General features: G+C 40.4%; 1 protein-coding gene across 1 annotated transcript in view; it reads right to left on the bottom strand.

Annotated features, from left to right (window-relative positions):
• Positions 1-5862: 5862 nt before the first annotated feature.
• Positions 5863-25026, bottom strand: part of CDK13 (cyclin dependent kinase 13) — a 44476-nt gene continuing 25312 nt past the window's right edge. Inside the window, exons 7-15 of the mRNA XM_066626956.1 lie at positions 22247-22436; positions 21319-21375; positions 18810-18911; positions 18655-18732; positions 16186-16302; positions 13657-13788; positions 11334-11533; positions 7957-8553; positions 5863-7219 (exon numbers count right to left, since the gene is read on the bottom strand). Of these exons, the coding sequence (XP_066483053.1) occupies positions 6372-7219; positions 7957-8553; positions 11334-11533; positions 13657-13788; positions 16186-16302; positions 18655-18732; positions 18810-18911; positions 21319-21375; positions 22247-22436 (2321 nt within the window). The 3' untranslated portion in view covers positions 5863-6371. The remainder of the gene's footprint in view (positions 7220-7956; positions 8554-11333; positions 11534-13656; positions 13789-16185; positions 16303-18654; positions 18733-18809; positions 18912-21318; positions 21376-22246; positions 22437-25026) is intronic.

Raw genomic sequence — 25026 nt, 5'->3', positions numbered from 1 at the left:
GTTTTACTTGTGCATCATTAAACAGCAGTTAATGTTTGACAATACACATTCCTTATCACTTTCATTAATGACTTGATCTGTTGCTGGCCTCTGCGCTCGTGTCTGAGTATTGCAAATGTGTCATCAAGCACATCTGCACCAACTTGAGTTGACTGGACTGGCCCAGAGGTCCATGCTGGAACCAGTTACTGAGCTGATCAAGGATGGTAGGTTTGTGTCAGGTGGCACTGGGGGTGGGGGAGGGAGGAACAGAGGAAAGACAGGGCCCGAGAGGGGGGTGGGATCAGTGGCAGCTGCTCATTCCGGAAATGTCTGAACCCTTAGTCCCAGGCCAGGCTACTCGGATTTCCACCAGCTAAATAGATCCTAGTAGGATAGGTTGGGGCTCAACATGAGGTAAGGGAAAATATCCCCTTTGTGATCTCCCAACCTGCACTGGATACAACACAGGCCACTGCTGACTGGCTGTACCAGCATAGTTTAGGATTGCACCCCAAGTTTAATAAACTTGTGTTTACACTGGATCTGCTTCCATAATGCTGAGGAAACAGTGCCTAGTATCTGCATTATTTATCACATTATCTCTTAATTGACAAAACCTGTAGCAGGTTAAATGTTAAGCTAAGTTTTGGAAGGTTTGCTGCATCTCCATCAAATTACACAATTTTTTTTTAACAAAAATATTTTAAATGTTGGATTTTTTGACCTTCCACCTCTTGTGGACACTAGTGAAAAACGTACCTCGGTGGCTGCTCTTCACATAGGAGCCATAACATTTGAAAAATGTTACTTACTATTGTGGCTATGTGTATGGAGGAAAGGATATAGCCGATGCACACACTGATGCAAATTCTAGCCTTCTAGCTGGTGCCTTAGCTCAGTGCTCTTCAATCTTTTTAATGCCATGAGGATGAGGCTTCCCATCCACTGTTCCCAACCCATCCCTCAGCGGGGTTCTGTCTGAACTTATCACAATCATTGTTGCTCATCAAGATAATTCATCCCCATAAATTTTATATCAATGCTGCACAGGTTACTGCAGAGTAATATAAAATGGCATGCAGTAGACAGCAAAGTCTTAACAGTGGAACAAAGCTCAGCAACAATCATGTATGGAAGCAGTGTGGAATATTGGCCGTTTTTGTTTCCCTAACTTGCCCCAACCCCACAAATGTGGCTTGGTGACTTCATTGGGATCACAACCCCAAGGTTGAAGAACCCTGCCTTAAAGGCTGGTAGCAATGTTGAACATAACCATGGCCCCTAAAGAGCTCAATAGGCAGAAAATTTTGATTAAAAATAGTGAAAAACACAATACTAAAATTCATGCATTGATATTTGAATCTTATTTCTCTTAGCCGGCTATTTCTACCAAAAAATGAATCTTCTTAAAAAATTAAAATAAGTGATGAATCAAATAGTGTAAAAAGACAGAGAACTGTTATGTGCAAGGTTTCTAAGGACTTGGAATGAATTACCAAGAAACAATGTGTTATTGGGTTCCCTTTATAATATTTTCTCAATATGATAATCTCTGGAACAGCTTACCATCAAAAATCAGAGGTCCACTGAACTGCAGCTGAGACACGAGCAATTAGCACAAGGCTAGCCCAGAGTATTTTTATACTTCCAATTTTATTAACGATTTGGAGTCCAACTCTCACTCATCGGCACATCACTCATAGACACACCTGTGGTATCTCAGGGTTGAGTTACTTCTGTCAAGCCTTAACTGTATGGCTCATCAGGAACGCAAGGTGAAATGTTTGTATAGCAGGGGTCTCCAAACGCTGGCCCGGGGGCCAGATACAGCCCTCAGCAAGCCTCAATCTGGCCTGCAGCCAACCTCTTGTCCCCTGAAAGCCTCTGGCCCACTCAACTGAACATGACCAGAACTGTGCTCTGATTGTGTCTGGAGGGTGTTCTGAGGGCCAGAGAGGTTGAATGAATGAGACAATTCACTCATCTAAGTTCCATCTTTAATTACTTTATTTAAATTTTATATTTATTTTTTCCCCGGCTCTCAACACCATGCCAGATATTGATGCGGCCCTCTGGCCAAAAAGTTTGGAGACCCCTGCTCTATAGCAAACTTGCCGTTTCACTTACCTGTTCTGTTAATAAGGGCTTAAGAGACATTAAAATAAACATTTGAGCAGGTGCTTTTAAAGCCACAGAAGGTCTTCAGATTCCCTGCATATGAAGCTATTTTTAGTTATTTGTTCTAATGAACTGTTACTCTAGCCCTGTGGTTCCCAAACCTTTTAGCACCGGGACCCACTTTTTAAAATGATACTCTGTAAAGACCTAGCTAGACTTTTAATGGGACTTTAAAAAGGAGATCTAGTGCCTGAGAAAGGCCGGTGGCCTACATGACAGCTGAGGCCAGGCTGGCCCTTTTAACCCTTTTTAGATCAGTATGGCAAGTAGTAGTAACAGTAAAATCACATTCATTTTAGTGTTTATGCTAAACCAGTCCTTCTCACCAGGACCCATTTTTTAGAATGAGAATCTGTCAGGACCCATCAGAAGTGACATCCTCAAGCAGGAAAATTTTTAGTAGTCCTACCCACACTTAGCAAGGAGTAAGTCCCATTGACTATCTTTGTTAAAAGCATATACCTAGTAGCCTGTTAAAAGTACAGATCTGTAACATTTCTCTCAAATGCAGTCACATACCAGGGTAGCATCAAGTCTGATATCTTAAAAATAAAATATTGAAATGTATGAGGACCCACCTGAAATTGGCTCATAACTCACCTAGTGGGTCCTGACCCACCGTTTGAGAAACACTTCTCTAAACAGTAAAATGAAGTGCATTTCTGGCTCAGTGCAAAGTTCTGCTTCAAGATGTTGACAAACATTTCTCCTGAGAACTTGTGTTATCTGCAGCCTCTGCTCATACCTGTTTTCCAGTGAGAGGGGAGCTAGGGAAGGGCACTGGCTCAAGTGTTATGTGGCGCAGTGTAGCTTCCTTCAGAGGAGGTATTGCTCTGCTTATCCCTGTGCTCCACTAATGTTGCTTCAGAACCTCATCCCACCCAAACTCTGCAATGACACCAGGCAGCAAGGAATGTCATTAAGGCAACAGTGTTCACCAGCTGTGCTTTGGGGGGGGAGTTATGTTCATCCCACTCATACCATCAGAATACGCCAAGTTCAAGAGGCTGCAGCTCCCCCTCAAGGTCCACTTTGCTATGACCATCAACAAGGCCCAGGGCAGTCACTGAAGGTGGCACATATTGACTCGAGGAAGGACTGCCTCTCACACAGGTAGTTCTATGTGGCCTACTCCAGAATGAGCTCACCCAGCAGCCTGGTGATCCTAGCACCCAAGAGGAGAGCCACCAATGTGGTCTACAAAAAGGGTCCTTAAGTAGACAACCATAGGTATTTTTTGTGATTTTTTTCCCCCACTACAATTGTTTGTTATTTCTTCATCAAATGTTAATTTCAAATTTTCCTTCATTTTTCTGCATCAACACACTTCACTTTATTCAAACTACATATACTTTTTCTTGTTTTACTTTTATGAATACCTTTGCGAAGCACGGGTACTATGCTATTACAGCACAAACCAATTCAAAATACAAGCAAAATTTGATGGAACCATGACTTTTCAGTAATTACAGCGTTGCCTGACATGGGGTAGTTATGCTAAATTTCAATTGTTCATTGCAATCAAAGGAAAGTTTATTGGAGTCAAAATGGATTTAAAGTAGCTAAATACTATAGTGAAGCATGGGTATCATGCTAGTCTCCCTTAATTTTAAACATGCTTGCAAACTGTATTGGGGTAAGTAGCAGCTACAATATCTGATTTTTGAATAGCCTCAGGACTTGTGGCAATTAGTTATCAGCTCTTACCATCACCCTTTGGCAACCCACAGCTTGGGAACCACTGCTCTAGCCTAAAGTTTGTAAAATTTCAAAAGCACCTCTCTTTAAAAGCACAACAGAGATGACCTTGAATTTTTTCCAAATCTGTAACGGCATGAAAAAGAAAAGGTTACTACCAAGGTGGCCATTGAATTCTTTACTTGGAAAGAATGGCCTTTGTCAAAGTGTGCTGATTTTTTGAAGGAACACTATCAATAAAAATGTTTTTGGCTTTGAGTAGCATAACTATATATTGCAGAAGCCACAAACACATACCACAGGTAGAGATTGTACTTCTGCAGCTTCACCTTTCCACCACAGTCCCTTGTGCCCATAGAAAAGACACCAGAAAAGGAAACGTTTAGAGCCACCTCCGGTGCAGCATGAGAGTTAGAAGAGCCCCAGGACTAAAGCACTAAGAGCCCAATCCTATGCATGTCTATTCAGAAGTAAGTTCCATTAGAGAGTGTGCATAGGACTGGGCTGTTGTGAATATATAACTGGCCATGTTCCTTATTTTTCTGGTTATAATAAAATAGTTGTAAGATTCAACTCCTATTGAAATTTATAGGACATTTGTCATTACTCTTAATGACTCTGCCATGGTTCAGTATAACCCATTAATCTATGAATGTAAACTTCCTGTAGAATTAGGGAGAAAGAAATTCAGTCTTAACAAAGATTATGGCTGATGCTCGTTCCCCTTGATTGAGCCTTTGTGTTTTATTCAGGAAGATCTGTTTCAACCCAGCATCTTCTATATGAAACATCAAAACAACCTGTTCAGATTACAAATATTTTCTTGCAGTTTAGCTGTTTTTATTTTCAGTCAGGATTCTCTAAAATGATACCGAGGATGACTTGTGTCATATTTACAGGGGAGATTCAACAAGTTTGACACCCTACAATGTAATATTCACTAAAATCAGTCAAATTCCAAGCAGACAATGTTGGGTTCACTTCTAAAAGATTCAAGTCACCTCTGACAAGACTACATTTGTAATTTAGTTAATAGAAACATTACATTTTTAGAAAATAACTACATATGCACTAGCTTGTCAACTGGATAATCAGTTGGGACCTCTTTTTCCAATATGGGCATTTAAAAACATTTCAGTACATGGAAAACACAGCCAGTGCCATGGCTCATCAGAAGAGGCTTAGTTTCACAGAACAAACTTATACTGCTGGAAAGCTAATCTTTGGAGCCAGAATTATTTTTGGGGAACCATTTTTGTTTTTAAATTGAACATGTGATGGAATTCCAAGACAGATTCAGATCAAGTGGCAAGTTACTGGAATAGTTTATAATACAGAATTGGTTGGCACAGTCCCAGTTTCCAGAAATTTTAGACTTCTTTTTATGCTTCTGCTGCATTAAATGCTGGTTAACTAACTCTGGTTACATTCTGCAGCACTTACGTGGAAAGAATCAAGTATCAGTTTTCCAACACAAAACTAGTTATCGTAAATTGATGCGTTAACAAAATGCTACTCCCATTTTTATAAAGACTATTTTGAATAAAACAGGACACCAAGTTTTATTTGGTAAAGGAGTTAGTAAGAGCTCTTACATAAAACTGAAGGAAACCTACCTTTCTTCATTATTCATGCAGTCTCATTTTACCTCACTCAATTCAGTAGGAGAATGGTTGTATCTCAAAGGAAGAGAAAGCTAAACATCTCTTGATTTAACTCATCTATAGTGGCACATCTGTGAAAGTGCCATCTATCCCATTTGTCCATAAATCATCCTCAATGTAGTGTAAATATTAAATTTTTGTATCAGACTGCAAAGTACCCTCCAACAGCTTTTTTAAATTTAATGAAATTTTTTTTCTGACCTTAAACTTACATCGTTAAGGCACTTACCATTCAAGTAAAACAGTTTTTATACAAACACTGGGAAGATGGGACAGTATAGTTAAACCAGATGAATGACTTGGAAAGTAAATCAAATCAATGCCCAAATATGTATAAAACTGTTGTATCAAGAGAGACTGTTTTATTGTCTGAAATGAGCACAAAGAACACCTTCCACAGATAACACTGAAAGCAGTGCAAAGACTGACAGTGACTTCTTGACTAAAAGGTAGTTTTGTAAAAAGAAATACCAAATAAATCAGTGCCCTGCTTTGATTGTTGTAAAATTTTACATAAAAGTTGGTCCAAACTTACAAAAAAAGCACGTGGGTGCATAGTTCAGATCTGACAGAGTGCCATAAAAAGCTGATGTCCCTAAATTTAGCATTGACTTAAAACTGCCAAAATATAAAATTTATAGCTAGAATTTGCAAAGATGTACAATCAATCTGGTTACTCAGAACAGCATGAATTGTAAGCATTTTCCTATTGTACGCAAGACCCTTTTCCACATAAAAATAAAGCTGTTGAAATATTCAAGTCTGTTGGATTGCTGCTTTGAAATCACAGCGATAAAGTCTTTCCAGGTAAAAATGGATGTGCCTGAGGGGGGAAAACAAAATAGATACTCAATATGGCAATCCTCTGCCTCGTCCTCTGACTGTTGGTGTGCTAATGTGTCCCCGATATCCTTGTGAATATCCAGGTCCTTGAGCAGGAGAAGTCCAACTTTGTCCATGCATGTGGCTAACACTCCCAGGGGGCTCTTGTAAATTACTTCCATAGCTATAGTTCTGCATCTTTGTGGGTAAAGAATGAGTACTTTCAGACCCTGCAGAAGTGTCACCACTGTTACCCAGAACAGTGATAGGACCATGGCTATATTCAAATCGATGATCCTTGTCACCACTAAATAGCATGGGACCAGTGTTGAGGTAAATGTCTCCATAACCAGTTACTGAGCTATGAAATGGTTCTGAAAAGGCAGGAGGTGGAGGGGCAGCACTAGCGTGAGATGAAGCAGTACTGTAGTTCTCCAAGGGTTGAACATCTGAGTTTCCAATGAAGTTTCTCCTTTCTAGTGTTCCAGAAGATCCACTTCCTATTCCATCACTACTGCTGTAGTGGGCAGAAGAAAATGTAGAGGATCCAAAACTATCCTTGTAGTCTGGACCTGCTAAAAAGGAGTCTCTTGACTGGAAATCCACACTAGACGTTGCCGGTTTCTCAATTGTTTGAGCTTGATGATGAGCAAGCAGCTGTAGAAGAGCTGCTTTCACTCCAGCATGAGGATCCATCCCTGAAGAGCTACTAATTGAAGACAAGTGTTGGTTCACTGTCCGATAATCAAGGTCTTCTTCAGTGACTGGCGGTGGTTCTGGTGGCTCAGGAGGCCGCTGGTCAGGAGGTAAGATACGAGGTCTTTCTTCTGGTGTTTGAGGCCTCATCTCAGGTTGTCTGGCCAATTCATCTTGCCCTAAATGGATTTAAAAGTGTATTGGAGTGAGATCTGCCATTGGGCAATAGTTAACACCAAATTAAAAAGATGTCAAATGCTAACATTAGATCACAGAGATGCAAATTTTCTATAACACACTACTGCAAAATAAGTGACACATGACCATCGCAAATCGCTCTGCAATGAAAAGTTCTATCAAGAGTACATCCAATAAATGAATGCAAGGCTGCATTCTCACAAGATTTTACTCTGTTAAATATATTGTTTATATATAATGCTAATATAATAATACACATAATGCTATTCATGCAGCACACAGAACTACAAGACAGTAACTATTATACACCCAAGCCATGATCTAAAGATTTACCCAACAGGTTCTGCATGTTCAAGAGTGCTTTAGACATAGCTTTGAACAGCAGCTCATACAAAATCATTTTTGAATACACATGATATGTATTGCTTGCTGTTCAAAATCAAAATTTCACTGGAAGAGCAAATTCTAAATCAGTTCCAAGATTCAAGCTATAGATTGTGAAAGTTATATAATTAAGTCCCAATTCTATGCTGCTATACTATCAATCAAAAGGCCAGTTTAAGCCCATCTTCATTACAAAATGTGATACTACTGCACACTATTAAAGACAATTAGCTTTGATAGGGAGAAGCCACACCACACGTAAGATCCTCTCAAACCATGCGTATTCTTTCCAAGTCTAAATATAAAACTGTTCCAATCCCAGAGGCCATCATACCTGCACACGCATATAATGATTTGAGAAGATGGGGATAAATAGATGCTGGAGATTCTGCATCTTCCCAGTTGCCCGATGCAGGGGTACTTGGCTCTGGAGGCTGCCTGGGATGTAATGCCACTTCATTTCCTGATCCATTCTCCTTTTCTTCCAGCACATTTTCTTTTAGCTTCACCTGCTGAGCCTTTAATAACTGAGACAGCAAGACAGTAAATGCATTCTGCACAGCTGCTTGGGTAACCTCCGTGTCAGCTTTCGCTTGGGTCAACTGAGCAGGTTGCACAGGAGGCTGAAGGGCTGCTGCTTGTTTTAAGGGCTCCTGCTCTGGTGAGGGAGGCAGCAGTGTCTGCTGAGGCTGCAGTTGTGCTGGCGGCGGCAATGGCTGCTGCGGCGGCTGCTGCTCAGGCTGTTTTTCCCCAGCTTCTAAAAGGCCAGCCGGAAGGTTTATTTTATTCAATTGTTGTTCAGTCTCAGGGTTCACCTTAATGTTCAGCACTTGAGCAAACTGTGCCATGTTAACACTGGTTTTAGACTGAAGCAGATTGAGGAGAAGGGCTACTTCATTTTGATTCAGTGGCTGTCCACTCCCACCTTTTACTGGAAAAAAGAAAAAAAAACCAGTCAACAATATCTCAAGAATATTTATATATCGATTTTCAACAAAAAGAAGTTCCCAAGGCAGTCTACAGAGCAAAATAAATAAATGGTTCCCTGTCCCCAAAAGACTAACAATGTTGCAAAGATGCAAAAGAAACACCAGCAAGTAACCCCTAGATCAGTGGTTCTCAAACTGGTGGGTTGCGACCCTCCAGCTTGTGTAAAGCCCCCCCCCAGCAGTTCCTTTAAGGGAAGGATGTGATCCCCAGGATCATGTTGCTAACGAAGATGGAGGAGGGGTGCTTTTACTTACAGGTGGCTGCAGTATGTTGCAGGAGGTGTGGGGAGCCCCACAAAGCCCTCCACAGGGTTCCCCAATGCTTAGAATGTTAAAACAAAGTGAGTGCAAAGCACTGCCTAGATGCGAACACAACTTGCCCACTTCCCTGCAAAGACTTACCCCAGGAGTAAAACTCCCGGGAAGTTTGGGAACCACTACCCTAGATAATGTGGCATGTTAGGGTGAACAGGGATAGTTGTTCTCCCACTGCTAAAGGCAAGAGCACTTCAAGAAGTGTCATTCTGCTTCATTAGCAGGGATATCTACCTTTTAGCTTTGGGCAATAAAGAGGTAGAATAAATTTTGCAAGTTACATATGAAAAAAAAATGGAGAGCACTAAAGTTACCTATACCTGGAGGCCTGTTTTTTCGATGATAATGAAATAAAAAAATACATAATACTGCTTTCTGCACTTCTAAAAAACAAAAACACCCCCAAAATCAGCAAAAACAAACAAACCCAAAACTGGGAGATCTGCAAAAAATACAAAACAAATAATGGGCTGGGCTGGGCTGGAGGGGGTTCATGGATAATGACTGTCGCTGCATCTGCTGACACTACCCCATCTATATCACCTACCTAGTACACTTCTAAAGTGATTATATCTATCATACTCAAAATATCTGAAGCAAAATGTTGACTATCTGAAGTACTTAAAAAAAATCTGAAACAAGTTCAAACCTGTACTGAAGCCCTGGTGAAAGCTGGAAAAATTCACTCGAGAGGATTGTGTCACAGCCTGCATTGATCTACAGCAAGGGTGCCCAAACCCCGGCCTGGGAGCCATTTGCCGCCCTCAGTGACCCCCAATCTGGTCCATGGGAAGCCCCCAGTCTCCAATGAGCCTCTGGCCCTCTGGAGACTTAGTGAAGCCCGCGTTGGCCCAATGTGACTACTTTGAGTGCGAGGGCTGACTGTTTGACCTCTCACACGAGCTGTAGGCCAAGGTTCCCTCTGCCTCTTGCTATTTCATGTCTGAAGCTGCAGCAATGGAAAGACCGATCTTGCTTTGCACAAGATCTTTCACAGGCCTTGAGGTATCGCAAGACCTTCATTTCATAGAAGTTCCATCTCTAATATATTCATTTATGTAAATTTTATTCAAATTTTAAATGTAAATTAATTTTTTTTTTCCTGGCCCCCAACACAGAGATGATGTGGCCTTCTTGCCAAAAAGTTTGGACACCCCTGATCTATAGTAAAATGAGTGGCAAGACTCTACTGGGGTAGGAAGCAACAAATTAATAAAGCAGTGAATGAGTGACATTTTCAAGAGGACTTTTGAAAATATCACATTGTTAAGGATAACACATAGGCAGTAATTTTTCACTGTTCAGATTCACAGCCAAAAAGGGAAAGAATGGTAAGTGCATGCCAGGTAAGCTTCTAACTTAGGACCACCCACAGTAAGTTACACATTGATTCCAGATCTGTCAGCAGTGAGGAAACAGTAAAGAAAAACTTGTAGTGTCATATAATTGAGTAGAAGGAAATAGTATTGCATATAAAGTTTCACAGTTAGCAGTACTGACACAGACATGAGCAACTGCTGGAGGGGACTACGGATCAGGAATACTGTTGCAATATTAAGTCTTCAATATGCACTTTGTTCTACTGAACAAAAAGCAGCAAAGACTAAAAGATCTTTTTTGAAAAAAATTCAATGTACACTACATTACTGCTTTGATGGTTTGCACTGCATGTTTATTTAGCAGTAAACCAAAACATGGTACACTGCTCAATCTGTAAAGACATTATCAAATAGCAGAGAACGCATGTCTGTAATCAGGCACTCACTGGGTCACCTGTGAGATGCACCAATTGCCTTCAGGTTATCATACGAAGCCACCCCATCACCCACACAAGCTCTCATCTTCCAGAAGAGAAAATACACCCATTCAGCAAAAACCACTCTAGTAGCAGAGGATCAAAAAGAGCATCAAGATTGTCAATCAGCATCCCTTTTTACTTCCCCAGTCAGGTTACTGCTAGTCAGTAGCCCCTGGACCTGTCCCCACCTTCTGGCTTCAGAATATGCATACACACACAGAGCAATCATTGCCCTCTGACTATGTTCCTTTCTTCCCTCAGTGCATATGGTAACATGCAGATAGTGGAGGGTAATAATCTTACCCTTTCACTCTATTTTCTAGCTTGATTGAACAAATTGCATAATTAAAGGTGAGAAAATAAAATTACAGATAACTGGTGAAAAGCAAAGTTCAAAGTTCATCTTCACAAAAGCTTCAAGCCTGAAACAAGTTAAATCTGAAGTCAGTGGGACATACCTACACATGATTTTTACACACAAAGTGACTAAGTATATACCATTTGGGTTACCTCCCCAAAATACAATCACAAAATAAGCCACTTCTATTATCCTGGAGGTATACATGGCAAAATGAATGTATGTTTAAGAAAAACTGAGAAGTTACTGACCAAGTGCTATGTTTGAATTCCCTTGCATTTTTAGCTGAGAAGAGGTCTGCAGGCCCTGAGGGGTGCTGGTTCTGCTGTCATCCATCCCTAAAGACAAATCCCTCCTTGGAATTTTAGCTGCATCATCAGTCATACCCATCTGCTTCTGTCTTCTACGCTTCTTACTCCACAGCTCATGGCAATCTTGCCATAAAGGAAGGCTGTAACAAAAGCATTTTATCATATCATAATATCTGGGATTTAGTGTTTGATTCAGTTACAAAACCTCATGACAAGCCAAAAATGTTGGATCTCTCTAGCCCAGTGTTCCTCAACATTTGCCTCCTGCTGCACCACTTCATAACCTATAGGATGTACCTCCATAAGTAACTGGCAATTATGTCAACACTAGTTACTTCTGGATTGGGAGGCCAGACAATGGAATAAACATTGATAAGAGGCTCAGGGTGAACAGGAGGGTGTTTTTGAGCAAGTGAAAAGCACATACTGGTGCTCCTGCTTTCCAAGCAAGTCTCCCTCTGCTGCTTGTCACATTGTGTGGCTAGTCTCACTGCCAGGCAGCAGGGATCTGGGGGTATTGCGAATACCACTGGACACCACTTCAAATACCAATGGTTGAGAAACATTGCTCTAGCCTGGCAGTGTCAATAAGGCCCAGGGGCTGAATGTAGCCTATGGAACCCTTTTTATCTAGCCCTTGGCTCTCAGCTGCAGAGAAGTGCTGAGGAGTTACTGTTGAAAGGGCAGCCCACATGATAATTGGGCTGTCCCATATCTTGAAATATGATCAAGATTTGCATATTTTCTCTTCTGTCATTAGCAGCTAATGAGTTCCCTGAGAAAAGAGTGCTTATTTCTGGTTATGACCTGTTTAATGACATCATTTCCTGCCTAATGACATCACTTTCAGACCTCAGCAGGCATCACAAATGCTATTCAACCTGCTGAATTAAACGAGTTTGACACCTAGCCCAGTGATTTTCAACCTTTTTTGTCTCATGGCACACTGACAAGGTACTAAAATTGTCAGGGCACACCATCGGTTTTTTGATAATTTACAAGGCACACCATGCTGTTTGTGGGAGGCTCACATCCCCCAATGACCCTACTAATAAATGACCTCCCCCAAACACCTGCAGCACACCTACAGACCATTCACGGCACACCATTGGCACAGTGGTTGAAAATGGCTGCTCTAGCCTGTAGCATGATTTCCCCTCCCTTAACAAAGGAAATGAATATAGCTATTTGACGCAGGGATACTGTTTCCATCAAGGAGCCTGGCAGCAGTAAGAAACAATGCAGAAATTCCATTTTTTCAAGGGAGCTAATTGTATAAAAGTATACCAGCAGCAAGGAAAACTGCCCCCTGATAATCAGACAAAATGTTAAAGGTCCCACTAAAACCATAAATTGTACCAATTCCTTCTCCACGCTAGGATACACTGAAGATAAACTGGAGATTCACTAGCCATTAGCTTAAAGGCAAACATTATGGGAGATGAAGGTAACTTATGTAAAAGAGACTTAAAAAAAAAAAAAAAAAGGCTACCATATTGCCACCTTGCATTTCACAAAAAAGCACTTTCTCCCATTTCAAAAAGTGCTGAGTGCCAAGGGTCGCAGCCAGAAGGAAAATTTATGGAACTAAAATCTTATTACAGGCGGTACCATCAAGCCATTTTGCATGTCAGGTGTACTTAAACTGTAGAATGTTCATCTAAATTGTGCAACAGGGCAACCATATTGTGGCAGGTGTGTCTACCATATATATACACAAGGAGATAGGCAAGGACTTCATATACATTCTATCCAGCAGTGCAATATATTATACTATAAGCAATGTTGAGACACTTTCAGAAATTACTGAACTTTTTTTCATAACCACAAAGTTTTATATATATATATTATAAATTTCTGAAGTACCAAAGCAACAACAATGTAACCTCATAATTAAACAATGCACAACCACTGCAATTAAACAAAACATTTGGATGTTAGCCCCTTTGCCTGAAATTGTTGTCAGCCCCCAATTTATTTGTTGGTGTAGCAGTTATTAAATCAGGATGAGTTACTGCTTATGAAAAAAACCCAAAATATACATTTCTTTTTAAGTTTCAGTAAGTTATCCTCTTTACGAGCTACTAAATATTGTAGGTTTTTCTGGAGATTATGCACCATATTTTTACAATATACTGCAATTGATCTCCCCCCATCACTGCACCCAAAAGAACTGAACATTTACGTATCATGGAATAGTACTGCCAGAATGCAAGTATTATATTCTTTGTTCATACCATCTGAGCTCAAAAGAAGCACTTACTCTGGCGGAGGCATCTTTGAGGGGTCCACATCTCGCAGAAACTCACATTGAAGAGCCTGCTCAGCAGTGCAGCGCTTGCTGGGATCCAAAGCAAGCATATAATCAAAGAGGTCTAGTGCAGCTGTGGGGATACTGCCAAAGAGACAACAGTAATTTCTATTCACAGTTCTCATTTGGTAATGTCATTCAGCTGCCCCCCAAAAGGTATGATAAATTTTACCATTCACTTTACAGTTTGGTCTGCACCAATATCCTTCAAAAGGGTTCCATGCTACAGCCCTTAGGGCAGTGTTTCTCCAACTGTAGGTCAGGACCCACTAGATGGGTCACAAGCCAATTTCAGGTGAGTCCCCATTCATTTCAATATTTTATTTTTAATCTATTAGACCTTATGCTACCATGGTATGTGACTGCATTTGGGGAAACGTTACAAATCTGTACTTTTAACAGGCTACTATGTATAAGCTTTTAACAATGATAGTAAATGGGATTTACTCCTGGGTAAGTGCAGGTAGGATTGCAGCCAAGGACTGTTAAAAAATTTTCCTGCTTGATGTCACTTCCAGTCGTGACATCATTTCTGGTGGGTCCTGACAGATTTTTATTCTAAAAAGTGGGTCCCGGTGCTAAAAGTTTGAGAACCATTGCCTTAGGGCAGGGGTCGGCAACCTTAAACACTCAAAGAGCCATTTGGACCCGTTTCCCGGAAAAAAGAAAACCTTGGGAGCCACAAACCCTTTTGACATCTAAAATGAAGATAACACTGCATATATAGTTTGCGCTCCCCTCTTATAGGTCCCAGTTATATAATACACTCCCCTCTTAGAGGTCCCACTAAAAATCAGGTCCAGACCCACAGTTGGAGAACAACTGTTTTAGATTGTGCACAGGTGAACTGCTTGTGAAGGATACTGTCATTCTTTACAGTCATTTACTTCTGTACTTTTGTAAATGCCTTTACACACAATACTACCTCTGAACAAGACCACTTAGTACTACTTAACACTGTTCACAAAAGTGCTCCTGAACAAACAAGCTAAGTGTTCAAAACTGCATAAAATAAAAGGCATACTAACAGTGATTACTTCCCAACAATGAAATATGCTTTGATGCTACATATACAGTATGTTACACATACAGTATACAAACATACAGAATACCATCTGGTGCAGGGGTCTCCAAACCCCTTTCAAGTTTCCAAGTGAAGGAAATGGAGCAGTGAGAGTGTGAGTGAGTGACGGGGGAATGCTGAGTAGGGAGCTTGAAGGCTGTAATCCAATGCACACTTTCCTGGGAGTAAGCACAATGGGACTTACTTCTGAGGAGATACACACAGGATTGTGCTCTGAGCTTGGGAGGAGGACAGAGCAGCTGCACTCAATTGCTTGTTTTTGCCGTGATCATGGGGGGAAACAAGTGAAGGAAATGGGGCAGTGAGAGGGTGAGTGAGCAATGGGGGGGAATGCTGAGTGGGGAGCTTGAAGGCTGTAATCCTGTGCACACTTTCCTGGGAGCAAGCACAATGGGACTTACTTCTGAGGAGACACGCACAGGAGGACTGAGCAGCTGCACTCAATTGCTTGCTTTTGCGATGCGGCTCGGGCAGGAGGGAACTGGCGGCAGGGGGCTCGCCCTCAGCTGCGGTGCGGGCTCTTTGGGCAGGAGCTGCTCCGCCAGCCCGTTCGCGCCCTCTTCTATGGGGCGCAGCCGCAAGACGCGTGGGAGCTGCACTCGTGCGCTCGGGCTGGTGAGTGGCGGCTGCGTTGCGGGAGGGGCAAGCCCCTCCCGCCAGACGGGTTGGCCCCGCACGGAGCCGCAGCAGAAGGCTGAAAGAGCCGCTTGCGGCTCCAGAATGGCAGGTTGCCAACCCCAGCCTTAGGGCATTTTGCAGTATTATTTAAAAGGTATTTGTTTCTATTTTTAAGTTGCTTTTCAATACTACGGTTCTCAAAGTTGCACAAAACAAAATTAAAAAGAACTCAAAATCTACAATTATGGCACACTTAATAACTAAACCGATAAGGAAGATCACTTATTCATGTAGCATTTCATGGTGACTGGCTCCCCTTACATGTGCACAGCATCAGCACAACAGGGATCCATAGACCCAACAGGCACTGAACTGGCATGCCAACACTACACACTTAGCTATGTTGTTTAGACATGAAGCTAAATGTATGAAAAGCTGCACTGGCAAAGTTTTCCCCATTAAGAAACAGCCTCAAAATATATACATCAAAACAAGTGACAACATCTCCGTTCCAAGGTTTTTGAAGAATGTGCAGGTGGTAAAAGATCTCTCCCCGAAAGGAGTAGAGGTACTCCGTGACTAAAAGTTCTAGAATGTTCGCAGGCAGAGAAACCATATACAATATAGGACAGGACACAGACCAGAAAAAATATAGCCTGTATGAATCATATGCTCATTTTCAAATGCATCAATTTTTTCAAATATGCAGACATCAAATTTGGGGTCAAACAAATCCAAATGAACAGGAAAAAAAACAGCTTTAATAGTTTATTCCTTACAAAGCAAATTCTTCTCTCAGTCTTCGACGATACTGCTTCTTTGGTTTCATGGTGTTGAAATATGCCAATTTTATGACATCAGGCCATACTGCAGGACAAGGACTCCCACATATGCGGCTATATGAAAAACATCAAGATCAAGTGATGCAATTAACAGCAGTGTTAATTCACACAAAAAAAGTTTCCAAAAGAAAACACCAATACTCCAGCTGTTGTGGCCTACCTTACAATGACAGCATCCTCCTCCTTTGAACTTTGAATCCTCGAAGCCCCTAAACACACTTACTCCTAAAGACTCCAGTAGCAATATATCCAATGCTGTTCTAATGGATTAATGGTTGCTGGATCAAATAGTGATTTATTGAGAACTATGCTCCTTAAATTGAAGGAAACCTTTTTAAAAAACATTAAAATAGATTCTTATCCTGCCTTTCAATGGGACCATAATCAATGTGGCTAACAAGAAGATTTATTTCATTTGTTATAAATGTTTGAGAACATGTTAGAAAACAGTGTTATTTATTTTACTCAGAAATAAGCCCATGGTGTTCAGTAAGATTTAGGATAGCTACCTATCTTACTCACCAAAAACAAACAACCTCTCTTTATAACTTAGATGCCTAGGAGAACTGATATCTATCCTGTGGCAACAGAGGAGAAATTTAAAGAGGAAGAATGAAATGGAAGGAACGGGAAAAAAAAAAAATGATGGAGGTGGGGAGAAGGAAAGATTGGATTAAGCTGAAAATGTCAAAGTAGTTATGAATATGTTAATAGTAGAGCCAAATCATCCAGGCTGAAAGTTATAAAGCCTGTTATACTCCTAAGATATTCCCAATACCTGCAACTCTGGTTACTTACTGGTCACAAAATACACACTGCATATCAATATTTATGTGCGTTTGTAAATTGCTTTTCTACACACTTTATTCAAGTGCAATGTATATTTTCTACTTTTGCATCTAAGATTATGATGTTAGACACATCAGTGCAGTTTCCTTCCAGAGCTGTATTTTTAGGATCAGAGTATGAGAAATTCCTTCAGAACATTTTTAGTATCCTGAAGGTACAGAAGGACAAATCTAATAAGTGGGCTATCTATTGGAAGATGCAAATTGTAAATTTATTTTCTACACAAATTATTCTTTCCCAATTGTGTTTCATTTTGAGTACTGAACACTTGTTAAGATTATCTATGGCTATAACGAACTATCACACTGATAATGTTTAGGAATGCACTGACATGTTAATGAAATTAAATCCATGTTAGCTCTTAAAGAATGTACTTTCTGCATTTGAGGAGAGACACAAGCTGTTTAGAATTAAACATTCAAAAGTCACTCCAGCTCTCACTTTTTGAACAAGCTCTACTGCCATCTAGTGATTACCAATTTCAACCAGAAAGTTATTATTATAAAGCAAAAGGAAAATTGCCTTCTTACACACGCAGAACTTTCTTCCATATTTAATATCACAGCACAATACTAAGAAGTTCAGATTCAGATTGCTTTACCTGGGGACAATGTAATCAGTTGTTTGTGGACAAAAATTTATTCCTTTACTAAAATGCAGCAGCACTTGTAGCTCTAACAGAAATAGCTACTTAACACAGTATCAATTGCCTACAAAGTTGGAGACAGGAACAGGAAATACCAATTTCTTCTTTCACTGTGTCAAACTCTGAAGAAAAGTCATCTCTCCCTCTCTGTAAAAAGATGGCAATGAAGCCTAGGACCAGATAAACAAGGAGCTGCCTCAGCAAAAATAGTATATTCTAAAAGCTACCAGCATTTGCTTCATTCAAGTACAGCAGTGTTTCCCTAACTGTTTAGCACTGGAAACCACTTTTAAAAACAACACTTGTCTATTGGGACCCACATAACTTTACAGCAATAAAAAAGTTTCACTTCACACCAGCTACTCAAACTCCTGTGGTGGCTCACAGCACTCGTGGCTCAATTTTGTTTTCCCTAGAGCTCAATATTTTCCTTGCCAGTTTGGAGAGGGGGTGACCTCCTTCAGAGCTTTTTGGGGCCTGCATTAATCAGATTGGGCCCATTCTGATGGCAATGCATTCTTTTCAGCCTGCCCTTCAAAGTGGACTGAGGCATGGTCACCTACTCATGAGTAAATGTGTACGTGTGGCTCAGTTTTGCTTTCCCTTGGGCTCAATACTTTTTCCTTGTTGGTTATCAGCTTGTCACTTTCACAGACCAACAATCATGTCGCAACCCACAGTATGGGAACACTGAGATATAGCATATGGTATGTCAAAGGTCCTTCAAATGCCCTCAAGCTGACAGCAAGCAAATCCCACTAAGCAGAATATCAAGTTCATCCACACAAGTTCTCCAGAATGCCAAGTTACATATTTCAATTGAAATGAAGGGGAAAAAATTATTGAATATTTGCTTTAAAATGAAGATTTTCCCAGTACTCATAAACCCTATGTTATGCAAGACAACTTACCTTATCAGTTCTAGCTGAGCAAGTTCCTGATTTGCTTGAAATATTGGCTTTTTAGTAAAGAGTTCACCCAATATGCATCTGGAAGAGAACACAATTTCATCAATACAGAGAAATACAGAGAAGAGTGTAAGACAACTAAGTATCAAAAGTCTCACCCGCAGCTCCAGACATCAATGGCAGGTGTGTATCGTTCTTCTCCTAGTAGTAGTTCAGGAGGGCGGTACCATAAAGTGATAACCTTGTTGGTATATGGCCGACTAGAAAAGAAAACAAACCTGAGTTTTCTCCAAAAATGTATCCCTGTACAATTTCACAATATTGCAAAGATGAATAAAGCTCCTGACCCTAGCGAAAAGACTGAAAAGGCAAGAGAGCTAAGAATGATGACCCTGAAAACCTTGTCAACTTATGCAGGTCACTGCAGTACGCCTCCTTGACATCTAATCTATTTGGTAAGGTATGGTGGGAGGGGCTGAGCTAAGAAGTAGGATGCCCAGGTGTGGATAGCCCAAACAGGGGGAAAAAATGGAGCCATTTTACCTTGTTCTGAAGTAGCACAAACACAGAGCTATTCTCTACACAGGAAGCAAGATGAAGGTACTTATGTTGTAGGCTTTCTGAGGAGTACAGTCCTTCCATAGCAACAGTCTTCACAAAGCCTACAACGTAAGCACCTTCATCTTGCTTCCTGTGTAGAGAATAGCTGCTTCATTACTGGTAAATTTGGCCTCAGATAAAGATCACACAAAATTATTAATCAATTCAAAGACCTTCATATACCCTTAAGTTCTACTCTTGACTTATCTACGGGTCACAGAAAATTGTGGTTGGTTAACAACACTACTGACCTTGATATCCTGGTTTGTTACTACCAACCAGAGTTAAAATAAAAAATGACAATACCCGTCAGATCAGAGAAACTGATGTTTATTCAAAACAAAAGGGGGGTGAAAGAATATCACCACATGAACCTGAGGTTCACCTATATGTTTAGGAACATCTAAAACTATAGTCTGATAAACAGAATCAGACCATACCCAATGCAGAAATTTGCAACTGTGTGGCATGACTTGCTATATGACATATAATTAAAGGGTCCTATTAATTCAAAGTAGCCACAAAAGAGGCTACCCACTGCAAGTTCTGCTGCTTGGGTCTTGCTTCCTTCCCATCAGACTCTCAGGGTGGGAGTCCAGACTCTTTGGGAGAGAGGCAACTCTGCTACATCTATGCATCAGACATGATTGAATCAATAATGACTGATTCAATTCCATGACACCTAAGGAAGTAGAATTAACCGAGGAAAATGTCTAGTTTCTCTCTGTATGTCTGCACCGAGCTTGCCCCTTAATAGCAATTCATAGACAGAGGATTTTTTTACACTTTCATCAGCACAAGCCAAGTCATAAGCCCCCATTAGTCCCCTTACCACTTCCTCTTAATTCTGCAGCTCCATGTTTTGAAGTAGTACAGCAGGGCAGAACAAGGAGGCTAGGAGGAGCATTGTCCCACTTCTGCTTCTCCCACCTTCTTTGTTTTGCTCCACTCTGCCACATTACTTCAAACAGCAGCAGAGTAAGGAGGAAACATAAGCTGGGGGGAGATGGGAGGGGAGGCAGGTAGTGGTAGCAGCAATTCCGATTCCTGATCAAGAGGATTACCACAGCTTCAGTTTCACTCAAATGAGGGAAGATGGATGGGTGAGTTAAGAGGGCTGCTGCCTTCTCTCCTCCTTGCTTAAGGAGGAAGCAAAGCTACCAGCATTGCCTTCCACATCTAAACTGAAGCAGAGATGAGGGGTACACATGCATGGGCACCAGCAAGGGGGGGGGCAGTTTCAGGAGCCATTACCCCTTGGCTCAGATTCAACTTTCATATTCTACAAATACAAGACTTTTGTTTCAGTGTCTGTCAAGTGTGCTTCTATTAAAATCAGAAGCTAAAATCAGAACAAAACACTAGTTCTAAGTGATGTGGTAAGCCTGTGTCTGAGCAATACTATTTCAGGCCACACATGGAAGCTTACATAATAGAACACCCCTTTTTTGAAGCAACTCTCTTACATTGAATGAAAGATTTTAGCAACATTTTAAATTCAAAGAATATCCATTACAAATTGATCATCATGATTCACACTTTTATTGCTTTCCTTTAGTGGCATTTTAACAGTTCAATTTGAATATTTTTTTAAAGTACGTGGATACCACAGAACTCTGCTATATACTCTAAATATTATTAGAATAAAGGAAAAAGATGTTATATCCCCAAATTACACTTATTTAAAACATTTTGTAGAAAACTGTTTGAACAAGTCAGGATTTGTTCTGTGGTCTCAAATGATACTTATAAGTATGATGTTTAGATTTAAATATTTAATCTAAAACTTAGCCATAAAAGCAGATCAGAATACAAAATTCCTCTGAAGCTAATTCCACTCATAGTACTCAAATTATGCAGGTAAGCAAAGCCTATTTAAAACCATGAAAGAAAAACTAATTGTAACTATTTTTATTTAGGACATTTTAAGTAAGTTTCTTCTGATTTTTATCATCTTAATAGTTAACAATCTCCCTCAAATGTACGTGTGTACACACACACACACACACACACACACACACACACACACACACACACACACACACCCCTACCTCTCTTTGGTCTTACCTTTCCTCAGAACTATATAGCCGAGCAAGCCCAAAATCTGCAAGTTTGATCTGCCCTCTAGTGGAAAAAGTAAAAAGATTTTATACAACAACTACTAACTCCAACAAAAAAACTGTGCTGCCAAAATATAACTGACATTGCCTAAACAAGAGGAAACTCAGAGTATGCGGATAAGGCTCTGCATTTTGGGCTTCCTTTACAGAGCTGCAAAATACAAGAAGCTTCTCTTGCACCTTCCAACAAAGCAGCCCAAACTAACATAAAATCAAAATTACCTAAGTCTAGGCAAGGACAAACTATATGCGCTGAATAGCAGAGTATTCAGTTCCAGATGCATAAGACCATGTACATAAGGAAGCAGGCCCCTTCCCCCCCCCCTTTACTGGACTGACTGCACAAATGAACCTTACTTACATATGACCCAATTTTCATTAAGATTGCAAGTGCAGTGCAGGAAGAACCCCAGGCAGACACCCAGGTTCTGCGTGCAAAAGCAAGCGTTCTGGACAAATTAAGCATTTGTCTAATCTAGCATCTTGCTTCCTGGAAGTTCAGAAGTCATCTGGTAACATCTGAAACCAGGGCATTAAGGTAACTGCCCAGTCCCACTGTTTGGCCCCCAAACATTTCGTATTCAGAAGAATACCACCTCTGAACACTGGAGCACCATCTAGTTATAAATGACTAATAAACAGACCATCAGGCAGTTGTCACTGATTTCAGAAGTTTAACTGATATCAAGTTTTGAAAGAGACATTAAGCATCATATAGAAAATTGGGAAGTCTGAACAGCCCTCAATAGTTTGAAAGACAAGGGTACCACTGGTACAAATAAAAACTTAGATAGAAACAGGTGGCTTTGTAAGTAATCAACTTATTTTCACATTTCCAACCTCTGTGCACAAAATGTACAAAATGTGATATACACCTGTTGTTTAGTAAGATGTTGGAACATTTAATATCTCTGTGCAAGAAATTCTTCTTATGGCAGTAATCCAAACCTTCCATCAACTGTCTCATAAAGGATTTTATATGGTTTTCATCAAAATGAACCAAGCCAGATTCCAGAAGCCCCATCAGATCATGATCCATATATTCAAACACAAGGTAAAAAGCACCTGGGAGAAAGTGAAATAATTCCATATATAATTAGTCAAACTATAGTCACCATCCTTGTTGAGTTCATGCACTAACAGAAACAATGAGAAAAGATGAAATGGGTTTATATAAAAATGAATTTTGCTCAGTTGACACTAATCCATGGTTTAATGCAGTAAAACTGTAGGCTAGTGTGTTACACCACAGTGCAACAGGATACCTCACTTGAACACTGGTAGCATGTGGGGAGCAGTACACATGTTCAAGACACAATTGGATGTTTCAAGTTCAAATACCACTTCAATCTCTGCACTCATTTTCACAAGTGTTTTCAAAAGAGCCTGGAAAAGATTCATTTTCCACGGACATTTACGAATCATCATCAACTTTATGACTCAGTTCTGATGTAATAACAAACCATGAACTGTCACTATGAGAAGGAGCTGCAGCACACAGTGGTTTGTGCATTCCTCCTAAATTGTTTCTGCCACTGAACTGAACGAGCATATGGGATAATGGCATAATTCTATGTTTGAAACCCTAGCATCCACTTGACCTCCATTCTGTTTTATAGGTGAAGAAAAGAGAAAGATTAAAAATATATTACAGCGCAATATCTAAAAGACGCACAATATCTACTATCTCCAACTGTATGTTATATGTCAAGCAATCGATATCTTCAACAAATGACTGAAAAAACCTACTTACAAAAAGTAGAAAGTCTGTTTCTAGATAGTATATCTGTTAACTGGAACAGAAATATTCTGAAAGTGGAAAATGAAGCTTACTGTACTTCCAGCTACAAACATCTTAGTAAATATGCAGAGTAGATACAATTTAGTTCAAAAGAGCTTACAACATGCTAGGTTCATGTCATCTGTGTGTTCTAGCATATTTATCTTAGTTTTTCTTCAGTTTTATTGAGATGAATGTTTCACTGTGTTTTCAAACTATAACATAGGCCATCCTGGGGGCTCTAAGAACCATATGACATTATAAATGCCTAAAAATAAAAAAGTAAGTGATAAACAGGGATAAGGTAGAGCTAGAACTCCAGCACAGACCAACCAATATTTGCATAAAACAGGAAGAATACACATTGTTAAAACTGAGAACAAGAGTAATTTCAGCACTTTTAAAAGATGAAGCTATTTTTACATGTGAATGACTACATATCTGTACACCAATATCTTTTTCACCTTGAGAAGCTGTAAGCTATAGATGACTGCAGTCAGAGGCATTCTAAAGATTCAGAGGCGAAATGTCTAACCAGCTCAAGGCAGAAATCACTTTCCATCAAGAGAGGACTACTCTCAGCAAACCTTTTCTAGACATGAAGCCTCAGTTTTTTTCCCTTCACACGCAAACCTTGTCCTTTTTGGATTGGTGTGCTTGAGAAGAGGCTTTTCCCCTCTCCCAACACTTAAGTGATCCTTCAGTAAGCCAACACTGATTTGTTTCAGTTACTTCTGTAACGGAAGACCGTTAATCTCTCAAGTGCCAATACGTAGTGGGGCGTGCCATAAATCAACACTTTGAGATCCCTTCAAGGGAGGCAAAATCATATGCATACCCCATGCTCTTTTACAGAGTGCTCTTGGTAACATCTCACATATACCAAGAACAGAGAGGGTATTCTGCAGTGAAATGTTCTCTGATGGTTGCACAACTGCTATCAGGAAAATGTTCCAACCTGCAGGCTTGCAGCAACACCACAGAACATCTGCCCTTGAAGAATATCCGCCAAGTTACAGTTAGTGCAGAATGAGACAACCTGTGTAGCCTTGGGGGCTAGGTGATTTGACTCACCTGCTTCTGTGACTGCACTAGCTGCCAGTCCATTTCCAGCCCAATTCAAGGTCCTGGTTCTGACCTTTAGAGCACTATATGGCACAGTGCCAAGATCCCTTACAAACTGGCCCATCACCTAAGATCAGCAGAGGGGGTCCTACTACACATCCTGCTTCTAGCAGAGGCTAGAATGACAGCCACAAGGAAAAAGACCATTTCTGAGATGGCACCTTCATTACAGAATTCCCTCCCAGTGGAATTAAGAACAGCCCCCCTTCCTGTCAGCCTTCTGACAAGGGTTGAAGACTTTCCTTTTCCACATGGCCCTCTCTTCTTAACTAGTTGCCTTGAAGTTTTGTGGTTATTTTATTTTAACATTTTTAATTGTAGTATTCTTTATTATATTTATGAAGAATTGTAAATTCTTTACAATTTATTTTGTTCCTATTTTGACATCTTATTGTTGTTTTTTCCTCTATATCGTATGCAGCCTTGATTGCTCTGTTCAGTCAGAGGCAAAGGTGGGATATCATTCATTTAAATAATCTCACCACTCAAACAACTGGATTCACAAACCAAAAGACTGAAAGTTATTTCAGGAGTAAAGCCACAGGCTACCCTTCCAAATCTGCCACAGACAGTAACTATCACCACCACTGGCCTTACACTTCACGCTTGATTTTAAAGCCAGAATCAGAAAACCAAAGGGACTACAAACCGATTAAGGAATTAGGAATTAAAAATACTCTAATGTAGTTGCAGCACCACTTGCCTTTTCTTCAGTGCAATCAAGCCAATATTTCTGAAGCAGTTGTTTTG

This window comes from Tiliqua scincoides, chromosome 5 (genome assembly GCF_035046505.1).
Source record: "Tiliqua scincoides isolate rTilSci1 chromosome 5, rTilSci1.hap2, whole genome shotgun sequence".
Lineage (NCBI taxonomy): Eukaryota > Metazoa > Chordata > Lepidosauria > Squamata > Scincidae > Tiliqua > Tiliqua scincoides.
Note: the sequence above shows the minus strand (reverse complement) of the source record. Positions and strands in the feature narration are given on the sequence as shown.